At 36.2% G+C, this 11,490-nt stretch overlaps 1 protein-coding gene across 1 annotated transcript; it reads right to left on the reverse strand.

Annotated features, from left to right (window-relative positions):
- Nucleotides 1-1,013: 1,013 nt before the first annotated feature.
- Nucleotides 1,014-6,487, reverse strand: LOC128508357 (uncharacterized). Its single transcript, XM_053479651.1, has 6 exons — nucleotides 6,399-6,487; nucleotides 6,232-6,289; nucleotides 1,950-2,152; nucleotides 1,605-1,666; nucleotides 1,364-1,512; nucleotides 1,014-1,166 (listed from the first exon to the last, which is right to left on the reverse strand). Exons 1-6 carry the CDS (start codon nucleotides 6,432-6,434, stop codon nucleotides 1,060-1,062), a joined length of 615 nt encoding a protein of 204 aa, XP_053335626.1. The 5' UTR covers nucleotides 6,435-6,487; the 3' UTR covers nucleotides 1,014-1,059.
- Between the last annotated feature and the right edge of the window lie 5,003 nt (nucleotides 6,488-11,490).

Raw genomic sequence — 11,490 nt, forward strand, 5'->3', positions numbered from 1 at the left:
TATAAGACATAAAGACATAACATATCTTTAGCCTCCAAGTTGTGTGTGTGTGTGTATATATATATATATATATATATATATATATATATATATATATATATATATGCTGTATGTGTATATGATTATATATTGTTCTACTTTTTCTTAATTTCTATATAGCTGAGAGGGTAGGGCAGGAGGTCAGAGGTGCTACTGGTGTCCCCTTAAAATGGTTTCTTTAGGATGGGACGTTCGTTATTTTTTTAAGAAAGTGTAAAAACATGACCATTAAACTCTGAAATCATGGCATTAAGACAGATTAATTTCCCTTTTCTGCTTTATTTTTGGGAATGCTTTGCACTAAATTATGTAGCATGGCTGTGGGGATTTGTATAAATTGGAACACAATCATAAGTGTCAGTGTTTAAAAGGGTTTAAGGCATTGTGCAGATCACTCAAGTTCTTTTACTCCAACCTAGGCAAAATATATTCTCATGGAGATTGCTTTGTGTCCACTTGTTGCACTGAAAAAAACTCAATTCGAAATACAAGGATTCCAATCTGTCCTAGACATGGGTAGTGTGCATGCAGGTTTTTGTTCTACACATTTACAGAGACTTTTGCTTAATTGAAATGAAAGTCTGCACCCAAGCCAGCCGTTTTTACAGCCTGTACAATTCTGTGCTTTTATCTCAAAGGTTCGGAGAAAAACTATGTGTACAATAATCAAATCTCCACATAATTTGGGAAAACCATATTCTTTAAATACTGCATATGCATAAAGCATGATAATGTATTGGCAAAACTTTTTATTGCACACTGATATAATGTGGTAAAATGTAGGTATGAATACACGTGTAAGGAATTAAAATGTATAAAACAACAAAAAAATTTTTTTTATAAATATAGCTAAAAAGCACTATTTGAGGACATTTTCATTAAATCATGACCCTCATTTATTCCCCAGTTAAATTATTTGTATTTCTTATGTAAAGATACATTTGTTTATAAAAATAAATTATATTTCCCTTCAGATTACAGAAAAAATCATATATTTATGTTTCATGATAAGGTCTAAAGTTAGAAATGCAATGCTAGTGAAAGTAGAAGTGATAGAAGAGACATCCAGATCAGGGAAAGTGAGCTGGCGATCACTGGTGGCATGGAATTACCTGCAGAACCTGAACCTGGACATAACAGTAAATACACAGAAAAAAAAATATGAATGTAATTGTCAATAAAAGCCTTCAGTTATAAAAGGCCTGGAATTATACTTCAGTATAAGATAGTAACATCAGACATCTGGCTGTACATTGAAAGATTTTGGATTTTCTTATAATAAATAAATTATAACACAGTAAAGTCTGAACAAGGGTACACTGACCAAGAACCTGAATGGCACTTATTGAGGCTGAAATAACGGGAAAATCCAAGCTGCTCAGTCCATTGAGGAGAGTCTTCTTCACGTCGGATGCAGTAACATTTGGACCACTAGAACTAAAGTAGACACTACTGTCTACCACAAAACCACTTCTGCAGTGACACACATATACAGTATATCTATAAGATTACAATGCACAAATCCACAAAGAAAGATATATTTAAAGCCATGAATTTCATAATACCTGAATTGTACAATTTCCATGCGCATGAAGTTTTTAAAGGATTTAGAGTACAAAGGTTCAACCTAAAAGAAAATTAATAATGACTCAGGTGAGTATCACCTGTAGTGTCAAACACCCAGATCAACTAGACTGCCACATTTAGCCACTTAGTGTTGGTATATTACATAAATAAATACATTTACGCTTGCAGTTTAATGTGACAAAACGTGAAAAATTTCAAGGGGTGTAAATACTTTTGCAAGGCACTGTATTAGTTGACAACAGGATCTTAAGAGTGGCAAAATGACTTTTGTTTAGGAGAAAGAAAGAAATGGCAAATAGAAATGCATTATTAAGAAAACATACCTGACTACGGATATTTTTAGCTTTTTCTAAAAACTTTGGGGAGTTGCTAATGGCCAGAGCAGGATCAAAGGTTTCTTTAATGCTGAAGGTCAAGTCAAAAACTGCAGTTGCAATTTCAGGCTCTGAAGTTGTGCTTAATGTGCTTGCAGCTGTCATGGGTGCTGAACTGGTGGAAGACGTGGTTACTTGTGCAGCACTTTTGGCTGTCAAATAGCAGAGTAATAATAAGATTACCAACATAAAGCAAACCTTTTTTTATATTAAAGTGCCTAAAATGTTCATAGGGAAACCATGAGAGCATGGACTAGTTTTAGAAATTATTTGGAGAGACTTAAAATCAATAACAAAATTACAAGTGCATCTACTGTTAAATATTGTACACTTATAACAGAAGACAATTAAAAAAAAAGAAAGGTTGAATGAGACCTGTCTTTACAGTGACTCCTACCATCAATTCTTATCTTTCTGGCATGAATGAGGAAAACTGCTTCAAAGCTACTGTGATTAGAAATAAAGAGCTACAAGCCAGGGCCTTTTGTTTAAACTGAGGTGATGGGTGCATGCAGAACCTTTTATAAGAACCTAAACCATTTTCACCTGTGCTTTAAATACAAAAAGGAAACTAGCTGCTTTGTACATCTCAAAGGACTTAAACAGAAAGTAATGGAGCTGATCACACAGGTTATTAGATGCATATTCCAGCTCCCAATAAGGACAACCTGGAGTATGTTATGGCTTGAAGAACAGTCTTTTTTTCCCACACTTAATATGTTTGGATTGCTTGTAACCAATAGAACTATTATACTGGTGTGTTTTTTTTCACTGATATCGAATAAATGTTATTGCTGTAAAATTATTCTTATAAAAAATAGGACAAAATTGATACTTTATGCCCTGGAAATTAACTTGGATTATAAGATAGACTTGGTCCAATTTATAATTTAAATTAATATACAAAAAAAATTAATAATTACAAACCTAATTTTGAGAGACAGCTATACATATAGTTTTTTGGTTTACAAATATTTTTCTGCATGTGTTTTGTTAATAAATATGCATGTAAATATGGTGTCTTTTATTAGTTTTAAATTTACATTTTGCTGTACAGTAGATAACCATGTGCATCGGAAAACAATAATGTCCTAAAACACTTGTGTTTACTGAAAGAAATTGTCAGCATTAATTTCTCATAAAATGTGATCTGAGCGCATACAGTATTTACTAAGCGTTTCAGAGTAGGAAATCAGAAGATGCTATTTTGGTCTTACTTTTAGGAGTAGGGGTAGGAACTATTTATCAAGATTCTTAAAAGAGGAAATCAGGATAGCATTCAGGCAAAGACACACATGGAGGAGAGAATTTGTGATGCAAGGCTCACAAAAGAAAACTAAATCTCCTTTCTTTTAAAACTGGTCTAATAATTAACAGTCTGTATATTGTCTCTGCAGGTGACTGATACAGTAAAAATTTTTAATAACTGTAAAGACACAGATTTAAAACAGTGACACAGCTGACAGTGTTGGAAATAATAAATTTACCTTTACTCTTACAGCACCGCAGATCATGCATTGATCATACACTTTCCCACCACACAGTGTGAAATCAACAAAAGACCAACGGCATTCATGGAGTTGTGGGCATCATCCATGGCACACACATTAACATAATCATATTTCTGTATACATTATATTTACTGATTTTAAATTATTTGCATGTACACCAGGGGCGGACCGGGACCAAAAAGTGGCCCTGAACTTCCTGGCCCACAGCAGCCCGCCACATTCCACATCATAATACATTGGTTTATAAATGTGGAGATTTATTTTTAACCCAACTTACTAGTACTGTATAAAATTGCTTTATGAAAAATGCTTTATGATCTCAATGCAGTACAAAAATATTCCATGTATAGTTACTTTAAAAAGTGATACTTAATCTTGGGTTAACAATTCAAGTGTCCAGGCCAAACTAATGAGTGACTTTTATTTTTACTTTTGGAGAATGTTAGAACCCAACAGAACAATAAAACACCAAATAAAACAGCAATTAAACAATAATGAATCAGCAAAAGATTTATTATTGTGAGGATTAAAAGCCATCACAAAGGATTATCATGAGTGACTGTCAGATAAATGATCATATAATTCATATGATGTCATTAACATATAAGGATTATAAACTGGTTGTCAAATAAATTAATACATTATCTCCCTCACCATACAGTATCTCACACACATAAGATAAAAATGAGCCACCTTAATGTAAAAAAAGTTGTACAGCTTTTTTATTTTTACTTTTGGAGAAAGTTTGGTTTTAAAGGAATTTGCTGGCTAAACTAAATATTTTACATAACACAACATGTTGACACAACATGTATCCAGTTCAAAATAAAAAAATCCAGTTGACTCAACTTGTAGTATAAGTATACAAGTCATATGTAAATATGCAAGACCTGACCAAACATCACTCCTGAAGCTGGTGCGTGGTCACCTCCATCAGCATGTTCACGCTTCTCCAGTAGCTTCACAGCAGAGCTCTGGTTATAGAAACAAGAAAATTCTAGTAAGGACAAAGATGATACATTTTCATTATATGAATAAGGCTATATACTAAGGCATTGTTTCATATTTAAAATAATTTAATATCATCGAGGGCTTACTTCATTCTCATGAATAGTTTTATGTTTGGAGTGATGTTTTAAAATAACCAGGTATGTAATCAATTTGGTTTTCATATGAATAGGTTAACAGATATAACACTCGTAGATGAGCAATAGGGACTCTGTAGCCAATCTAAGACATACATTTTTATAACCATAACTCATCATGTACTGAAGCGACACTACTCCTTATCTGCTAAAGACTTCGGGTCACGATGTGGCTGTCGGCGTGTATGTGGCATAAATGCAGAGGCTCAGACGAGTAATTCCCTTTTTAATCTTTTAATAATATATTAAGGAAAACCAAATAAAAACCAAAGCTCTTTTCCTAGAGCCCTCTGAGAACTTTAATATATCATCCTACTGTAAACCTAGAAACAACCATCATCAAAATAACAATAACGAATGCTACACGCCTAACTGAGCTTCAGTCAGGCTATTTATAATCTAACTAATGATTGACTTGGATCAGGTGCATGCTTCCAGCACCTGACCCAGGTGCCCTATGGGAAATGAAGTTCCCTTCTAACCAACTATAACATAAAAAACACAACAAAAAACAGAGTCTTTGGGCGCTTTGGCGCCCTCTAGGGGTTCACCCTTACATATTCTTGAACTTTCGATATCTGAGGGCTTGCACTGCTGTGAGTGCTGGGGCGGAGCAGGACGCTGTTGCTGGGCAAAAGTCAGGGGAAAGGGGGGACGGACATCAGGAATGTCAGGGTGCCGCAGTATAGTAAGTAGTGCAAACACACCGGCCTTACGTATTTAACGCTAACTGTCTAAAATTCCTCTAAGATAACTGAAACATATTACATAAAAACAATAAATAAAAACTTACCCAGGATAAAGAGTCCACAAAACGTCCATCTTCACCTTTTTAGTGCAGGTCATTAGTGTCAGTCCGCCAGGGTGGTGAATGGGTAGAAGCTTTTTTAAAATCATTTGATTGCATTACAGGCATGGTAACTTTGCTGGCTCAACTTAATTTTTTTTTTTATTATTTAGTCTGTGTCTCCAAAGTTTTCAAGAACAAGGTTCATTTTGTCTCAACAAATACCCCTGTATAAAATTAGATTAACAATACAATAGTAATTCATTCAACATTTATCTAGTTGGATTTTTTTACAGTTCACTTGGGTTCATCTTGGCAACGCTTGGCATGCTATAAATTAAAATGAGACATATAACTCTGATAACACAGATAATGAACAAGTTTTACATGTTTCGTTATGAAATTTGTGCAACAGATAAACAATGGCATTGCTTTGTTGTGGTTTTATGTCCCTCTTTTGTTCTTACTGTAAGTAATATTTTGTTGTTGTTGTTGTTGTTTGTAAATAATTCGCTATAATCTGTTTTTACAAATTTGTTAATTTTCTACACAATGTATTAATCTACAAGACTATTTACAGGGATTGTCCTGTAGCAGGACTGTATCTGTGTAGAGTAATTCATACACTGTCGCATTAAGTAATGCAGCTTATTAATAGAGAAGACGGATAATTTGATTAAACTGAGTGCATTAAATTTGAGCAGAATAATGTGACTACAGTGTCTACAGAAACTAAAACAGAATTTATAGATCTACAGGAAAAAAAACAAGAAAAAAAGAACACTTACCAGTTATAAGACATAAAATAGCCAGTAAAACCCTGCAGTTCATTGTTCTGTTTATAACCTAAAAAAATAAAATGTTATATATATTAATATATCACACACAATAATGTTATATATATATATATATATATTTTATATATCACTAGGGATAAAAGAAAGAAATTACTCACCTGTGTCCACAGGTAGCAAGTGTTCAGTGGTCTCATCCAAGTGGCAGAGAGTAAAACACATAGCAGGTAAGTAGGTTATGTAACTTGAAGACATAACACAGCATGGGAAATAATTATGCTGAACCCATTATGCATTATGTTAAATAGGCCTGCATCACTGCATGGCTGTTTATTAATTGACCTAGGCAACTTGAAAGACAACATTACTTACAAATGACTTCTCCTCGAATTTGGTTTAATGAGTTTCAGATATATATGTTAGAATAAAATAAATAAAGTGGTGTTAAGTATAGTTTCAACATCACTTGATTAATTTTTTCCAACATGCTTCTTAATCTTCTGAAATGTTTTTTCAGAAGATTAAGAAGTTTCTCTCAGATGGCCTTCTGTTATTCACACTGTCCACAATACCACAAAAATAAATAAAGGTGTAGGTGACATGTTGCGTATGAAATACGTCAAGGTGACAGCTTTTTATTTAGATCATAAAAAGGGAAGAGACAAAAGGCTTTCATATAAGTCAGAAAATTATAATTATGCCAAACCCTTTGTGTCAAATGGGACTGAGAGCCAATCACAGCTTGGCTTTTTGTTAATTGACCGTGGCAACTTGAAAAACAACATTCCTAACAAATGACTTTTCCTGCAATTTGGTTTAATTAATTCCAGAGTAATAAGGAACTTATTAATGTCTAAAGCTCTTTCATTTAAAGCCACTGAATTGACATGAATTACAGAATTATGTTAGTCTGTACAAGCTAAGCTCTCATTTAATATTTTGAATTAGACATACAGTAAATAAATTGGCAGTTCAAATTATTAATGTGTGCTTATATAGATGGGTAAAGATTTGTAATAATAATAATAATAATAATAATATTAATCAATCTCTCATCTCCTCCATACATCTCTCACTCACCTGGACACTCGGAGGGGGAATTATGTGAAAATGCTCTTCATCGACTGCAGTTCTGCATTTAATACTATAATTCCCTCCACACTTACCACCAAGCTGGAGCACCTGGGACTCAGCTCATCTATATGTCAGTGGATCTCCAACTTCCTAACTGGCAGACCACAGGCAGTAAGGATGGGCGGACATGTCTCAGCCTCCCTCACTCTCAGCACTGGAGCCCCCCAGGGTTGTGTTCTGAGCCCCCTGCTGTACTCTCTGTACACCCACGACTGCGTGGCCACTACCAGCTCCACCACCATCATCAAGTTTGCTGACGACACTGTTGTGGTGGGCCTGATCACGAACAACGATGAGACGGCCTACCTGGAGGAGGTTGGAAATCTGGAGAACTGGTGCCAGAGAAACAATCTCCTCCTGAACGTCAGTAAGACAAAGGAGCTGATAGTGGACTTTAGTACAAAGCAGGTGAGGAACTACCAGACCCCCGTCATCAACAGGAGCCCAGTGGAGAGAGTGGACAGCTTCAGATACCTCGGTGTTCACATCACGCAGGACCTGGCATGGTCCTGTCACATCAACACCGTGGTAAAAAAGGCCCGACAGCGTCTCTACCACCTCAGACGCTTGAGAGACTTTAGACTGCCCTCCAAGGTGCTCAGGAACTTCTACTCCTGCACCATCGAGAGCATCCTGACGAGAAATATCACGACCTGGTTCGGGAACAGCACCATGCAGGACAGACGAGCTCTACAGAGGGTGGTGCGATCAGCTGAGCGCATCATCCGCATCGAGCTCCCTGACCTGCAATCGATTTACAGCAAGCGGTGCTTGACCAAGGCCAGGAAGATCGTGAAGGACCTCAGCCACCCCAATAATGGACTGTTTACTCTGTTGCGGTCTGGGAAGCGATTCCGCTCCTTGAAGGCCAACACAGAGAGACTGAGGAGGAGCTTCTTCCCGCAGGCGATAAGGTCTCTCAACCACAACCACACCACTATGCAGAACTACACAATATTTTCATAATTGGTCAAATCTATCAATCTTCTTACATCCATGAACACTATGGACAATTACACGCTCACCTTCCTTCATATATACACTACATGTCGTACGTTTACATCCTGGACCATTGCACAAAGACACTTTAATAACCTTGCACACCTACCTTCACAACTACACTACATTTTACAGTTTTACGTTTACATCCTGGACCAGTGCACAAAGACACTTTAATAACCTCTGCACTAAGACACTTTGCTCTATGCATATTTGCACACACCGTACAGTATATTTCAATTTGCACAGTATATTTCTATTTTGTACATCATATTTCTATTTTTATTTCTAGTTCTATTTTTTTCCTAGCACATTTCTATTTTTATTTTTAGTTCTATTTTTCCTAGTTTAATTTAATTTTTTAATTTAATTTCTATCGTATTTCTTTTATTCATATTTATTTCTTATTTGTAAAATTTAACTCTCTTTTAGGGTCAATGGCAGTCGTATAATGCATTTCACTACATTTCGTACTGTGTATGTTTGTGTATGTGACAAATAAAATTTGAATTTGAATTTGAATTTTAATAAACATTATTGTTGTTGTTTCTGATAATGTTAATTTATATACAGTAAGAAACAAGGATTCATATGAAATATTTTTAGTATCTGCCGAAAGACCAACAGGAAGGAGTATCTTGCCAACAGAAGCTTGGTGAATACTAGCATGGTACTGTGATAGGATGCCACCTTGAAATGTACAGTCATGAAAATATCTTGCCACTAAATATTTCGCAGTCACCTGTTAGTGATATTATAAAAGTGATTGGGAATGACAGCAACTCAGCCATAAAGTGGTAAGCCAGGTAAAATCACAGAGCAGTCTCAGCAGATGCTGAGACGCATAGGGAACAGAAGTCACCAAAGTCAGTAGCTATAGACCTCCAAATTTCATGTGGCCTTCAGATTAGCTCTGCGAGCCAGGCCATTTTCCCCACCATCAGTGTCCCTATGGATTAAGAATTGGATGTTATGCATGTAAAGGCAGATGAGCAAATACATTTACGGTAAGCAAAGTGAGCAAAGATTTTTAATAAGTTAAGACCTGGAAAATTAACAAGTCTTGGTTTACAAGTACCGAATGTCATGTATTACACATGCGCTTTTTATTTGGACGCCGAGCATCACGTGATCACGACTGAGCCAATGGTTTTTCTCTCTTTTGCGCTGCGGAATTGTGGGTAATCATCTTCCCTGCTGGGTCTTGGTGTATCTCTTACTGGTATAATCAACATCAGTGCACAAGTGTACTGTTTACTATAACATGTGACCATGTGTGTGTGTGTGTGTGTGTGTATGTAAAACATATTTAATTTTGTGTTTAAAAGAATGTGTGTACAGTGTGCGTGTACTGTTTCTTATAACACACGTGTGTGCACGTGTGCAAAGCAAAAGAAAGTCTCATTAGAGACTGCACAGATCTTGGACTTAATAAAACACAGTGGACCAACACCAACATGGCTTCCCAAACCACCAATGACTGTGCAAATTTTAGGTTGATCTTGACCTCAAGCAACCTGTGTCTCTTCTCTCTTTCTTTAAACTCTGTGACCTTGATGTCCAAATTAAATGCAAAATTTCTAAAAAGAAGACTTTGACTCACTGAGCAACAGTCCAGTCTATTTTGTCCTTAGCCCAGGTAAAACACCTCCAATGTAGTCTCTGCTTCAAGAGTGGCTTGACACAAAGCATGCGACAGTTGTAGCCTGTGTCCTGGATCTCCAATATTGAAGTCTCCAATATTTAACTTTTAAATTTTCTAATATTTTAAACCCCTTAATTTGGGGGTTTTGTTAGTTGTCATAAGCATAAATAAATAAAAAACAAACAAACACTTGGTGATATTTTAATTGTCACAACCTGCCAACCCACAGCCCCACCATGATTAAATCCACGTGTTCAAATCCCACCTATTACATTATAAAGAATCTATTTCCAAAATTAAATCTTATCACTCTGGTCTAATTCGTTCTAATAAAGTTAATTGCAAGACATTGTTTTCATTACTTCATAAAATCTTCAACTCCCTCTGATTCCCCCCCCCCTCATATATTCAACTGACACTTATAACTTCCCAATGCTGTTTTTTAATGAGAAAATTCACAAAATTCACCACCTCCTTAACACCCATTCTTTGTCTCCCTCTTCTTTTTTCTTGCATTACCAGTTATTCTCTACTTTACTCCTCCCTGATGCCTCAGTAATTTCTGACCTCATTTACAAATCCAAACCCACTACCTGTTAGCTGGACGCTTTACCTACAGCCTTGCCTCTCTTCTTTGCTGCCCCTTATAACTGCCATTATTCATTCTTCTCTCTTCACTGGAATTGTAGCATCACTTTTTAACTGCTGCTGTTACTCCCATACTCAAAAAACCCGGTTTAGATCCCAATGATTATAATAATCTTCGCCCAACCTCTAACCTTCCCTTTATCTCAAAAATTGTTGAAAAAACTGTTGCTGCTCAACTTCACACCCACCTATCACTGAATAATCTCGGCGAACAATTCCAGTCTGGCTTTTGTCCCCTCCACAGTACTGAAACTGCCCTTGTTAAAATCACTAATGACCTCCTCTTGGCTGCTGACTCTGGCCCACTTACAATTCTTATTCTTCATGATCTGACTGCAGCCCTTTATACCATTTCTCACACCATTCTTTTCACCAGACTGTCATCTATTGCCATTTCTCACAGACCCTTTTACTGGTTTCACTTTTATTTTTTTGGCCATTCTCAGTTTATACAGATCTGGCCTTTAAAAACGCACGTTTTCGGAAAAGGGATCCCACGACTTGCCGCGGTTGCGCGCGGCAAGCTGTGAAAATGCCCTTCAATACTTGTAGGGGGCAGTCGTGTTTCAGTCTAAAGTATTGTGTGTCTACTGAAGCGTTATATAACTATACGTTATGTCTCTTAGGCGCCCATTGACAGCAAGCAACAGAGCTCATAAACATGTCAAGCTCAAACTGTTAAGTATTTATTCATCATTTTCATTCAGAATTATTATTATTAGTAGTAGTAGTTCTCCGAATTTAATATTATTATTATTGTAACGCACCCGCGCGTGTGCAAAAGTATGACGTTAGCCTATAACAGTATTGTTTTATTGTTTTTATGC

This window comes from Clarias gariepinus, chromosome 20 (genome assembly GCF_024256425.1).
Source record: "Clarias gariepinus isolate MV-2021 ecotype Netherlands chromosome 20, CGAR_prim_01v2, whole genome shotgun sequence".
Lineage (NCBI taxonomy): Eukaryota > Metazoa > Chordata > Actinopteri > Siluriformes > Clariidae > Clarias > Clarias gariepinus.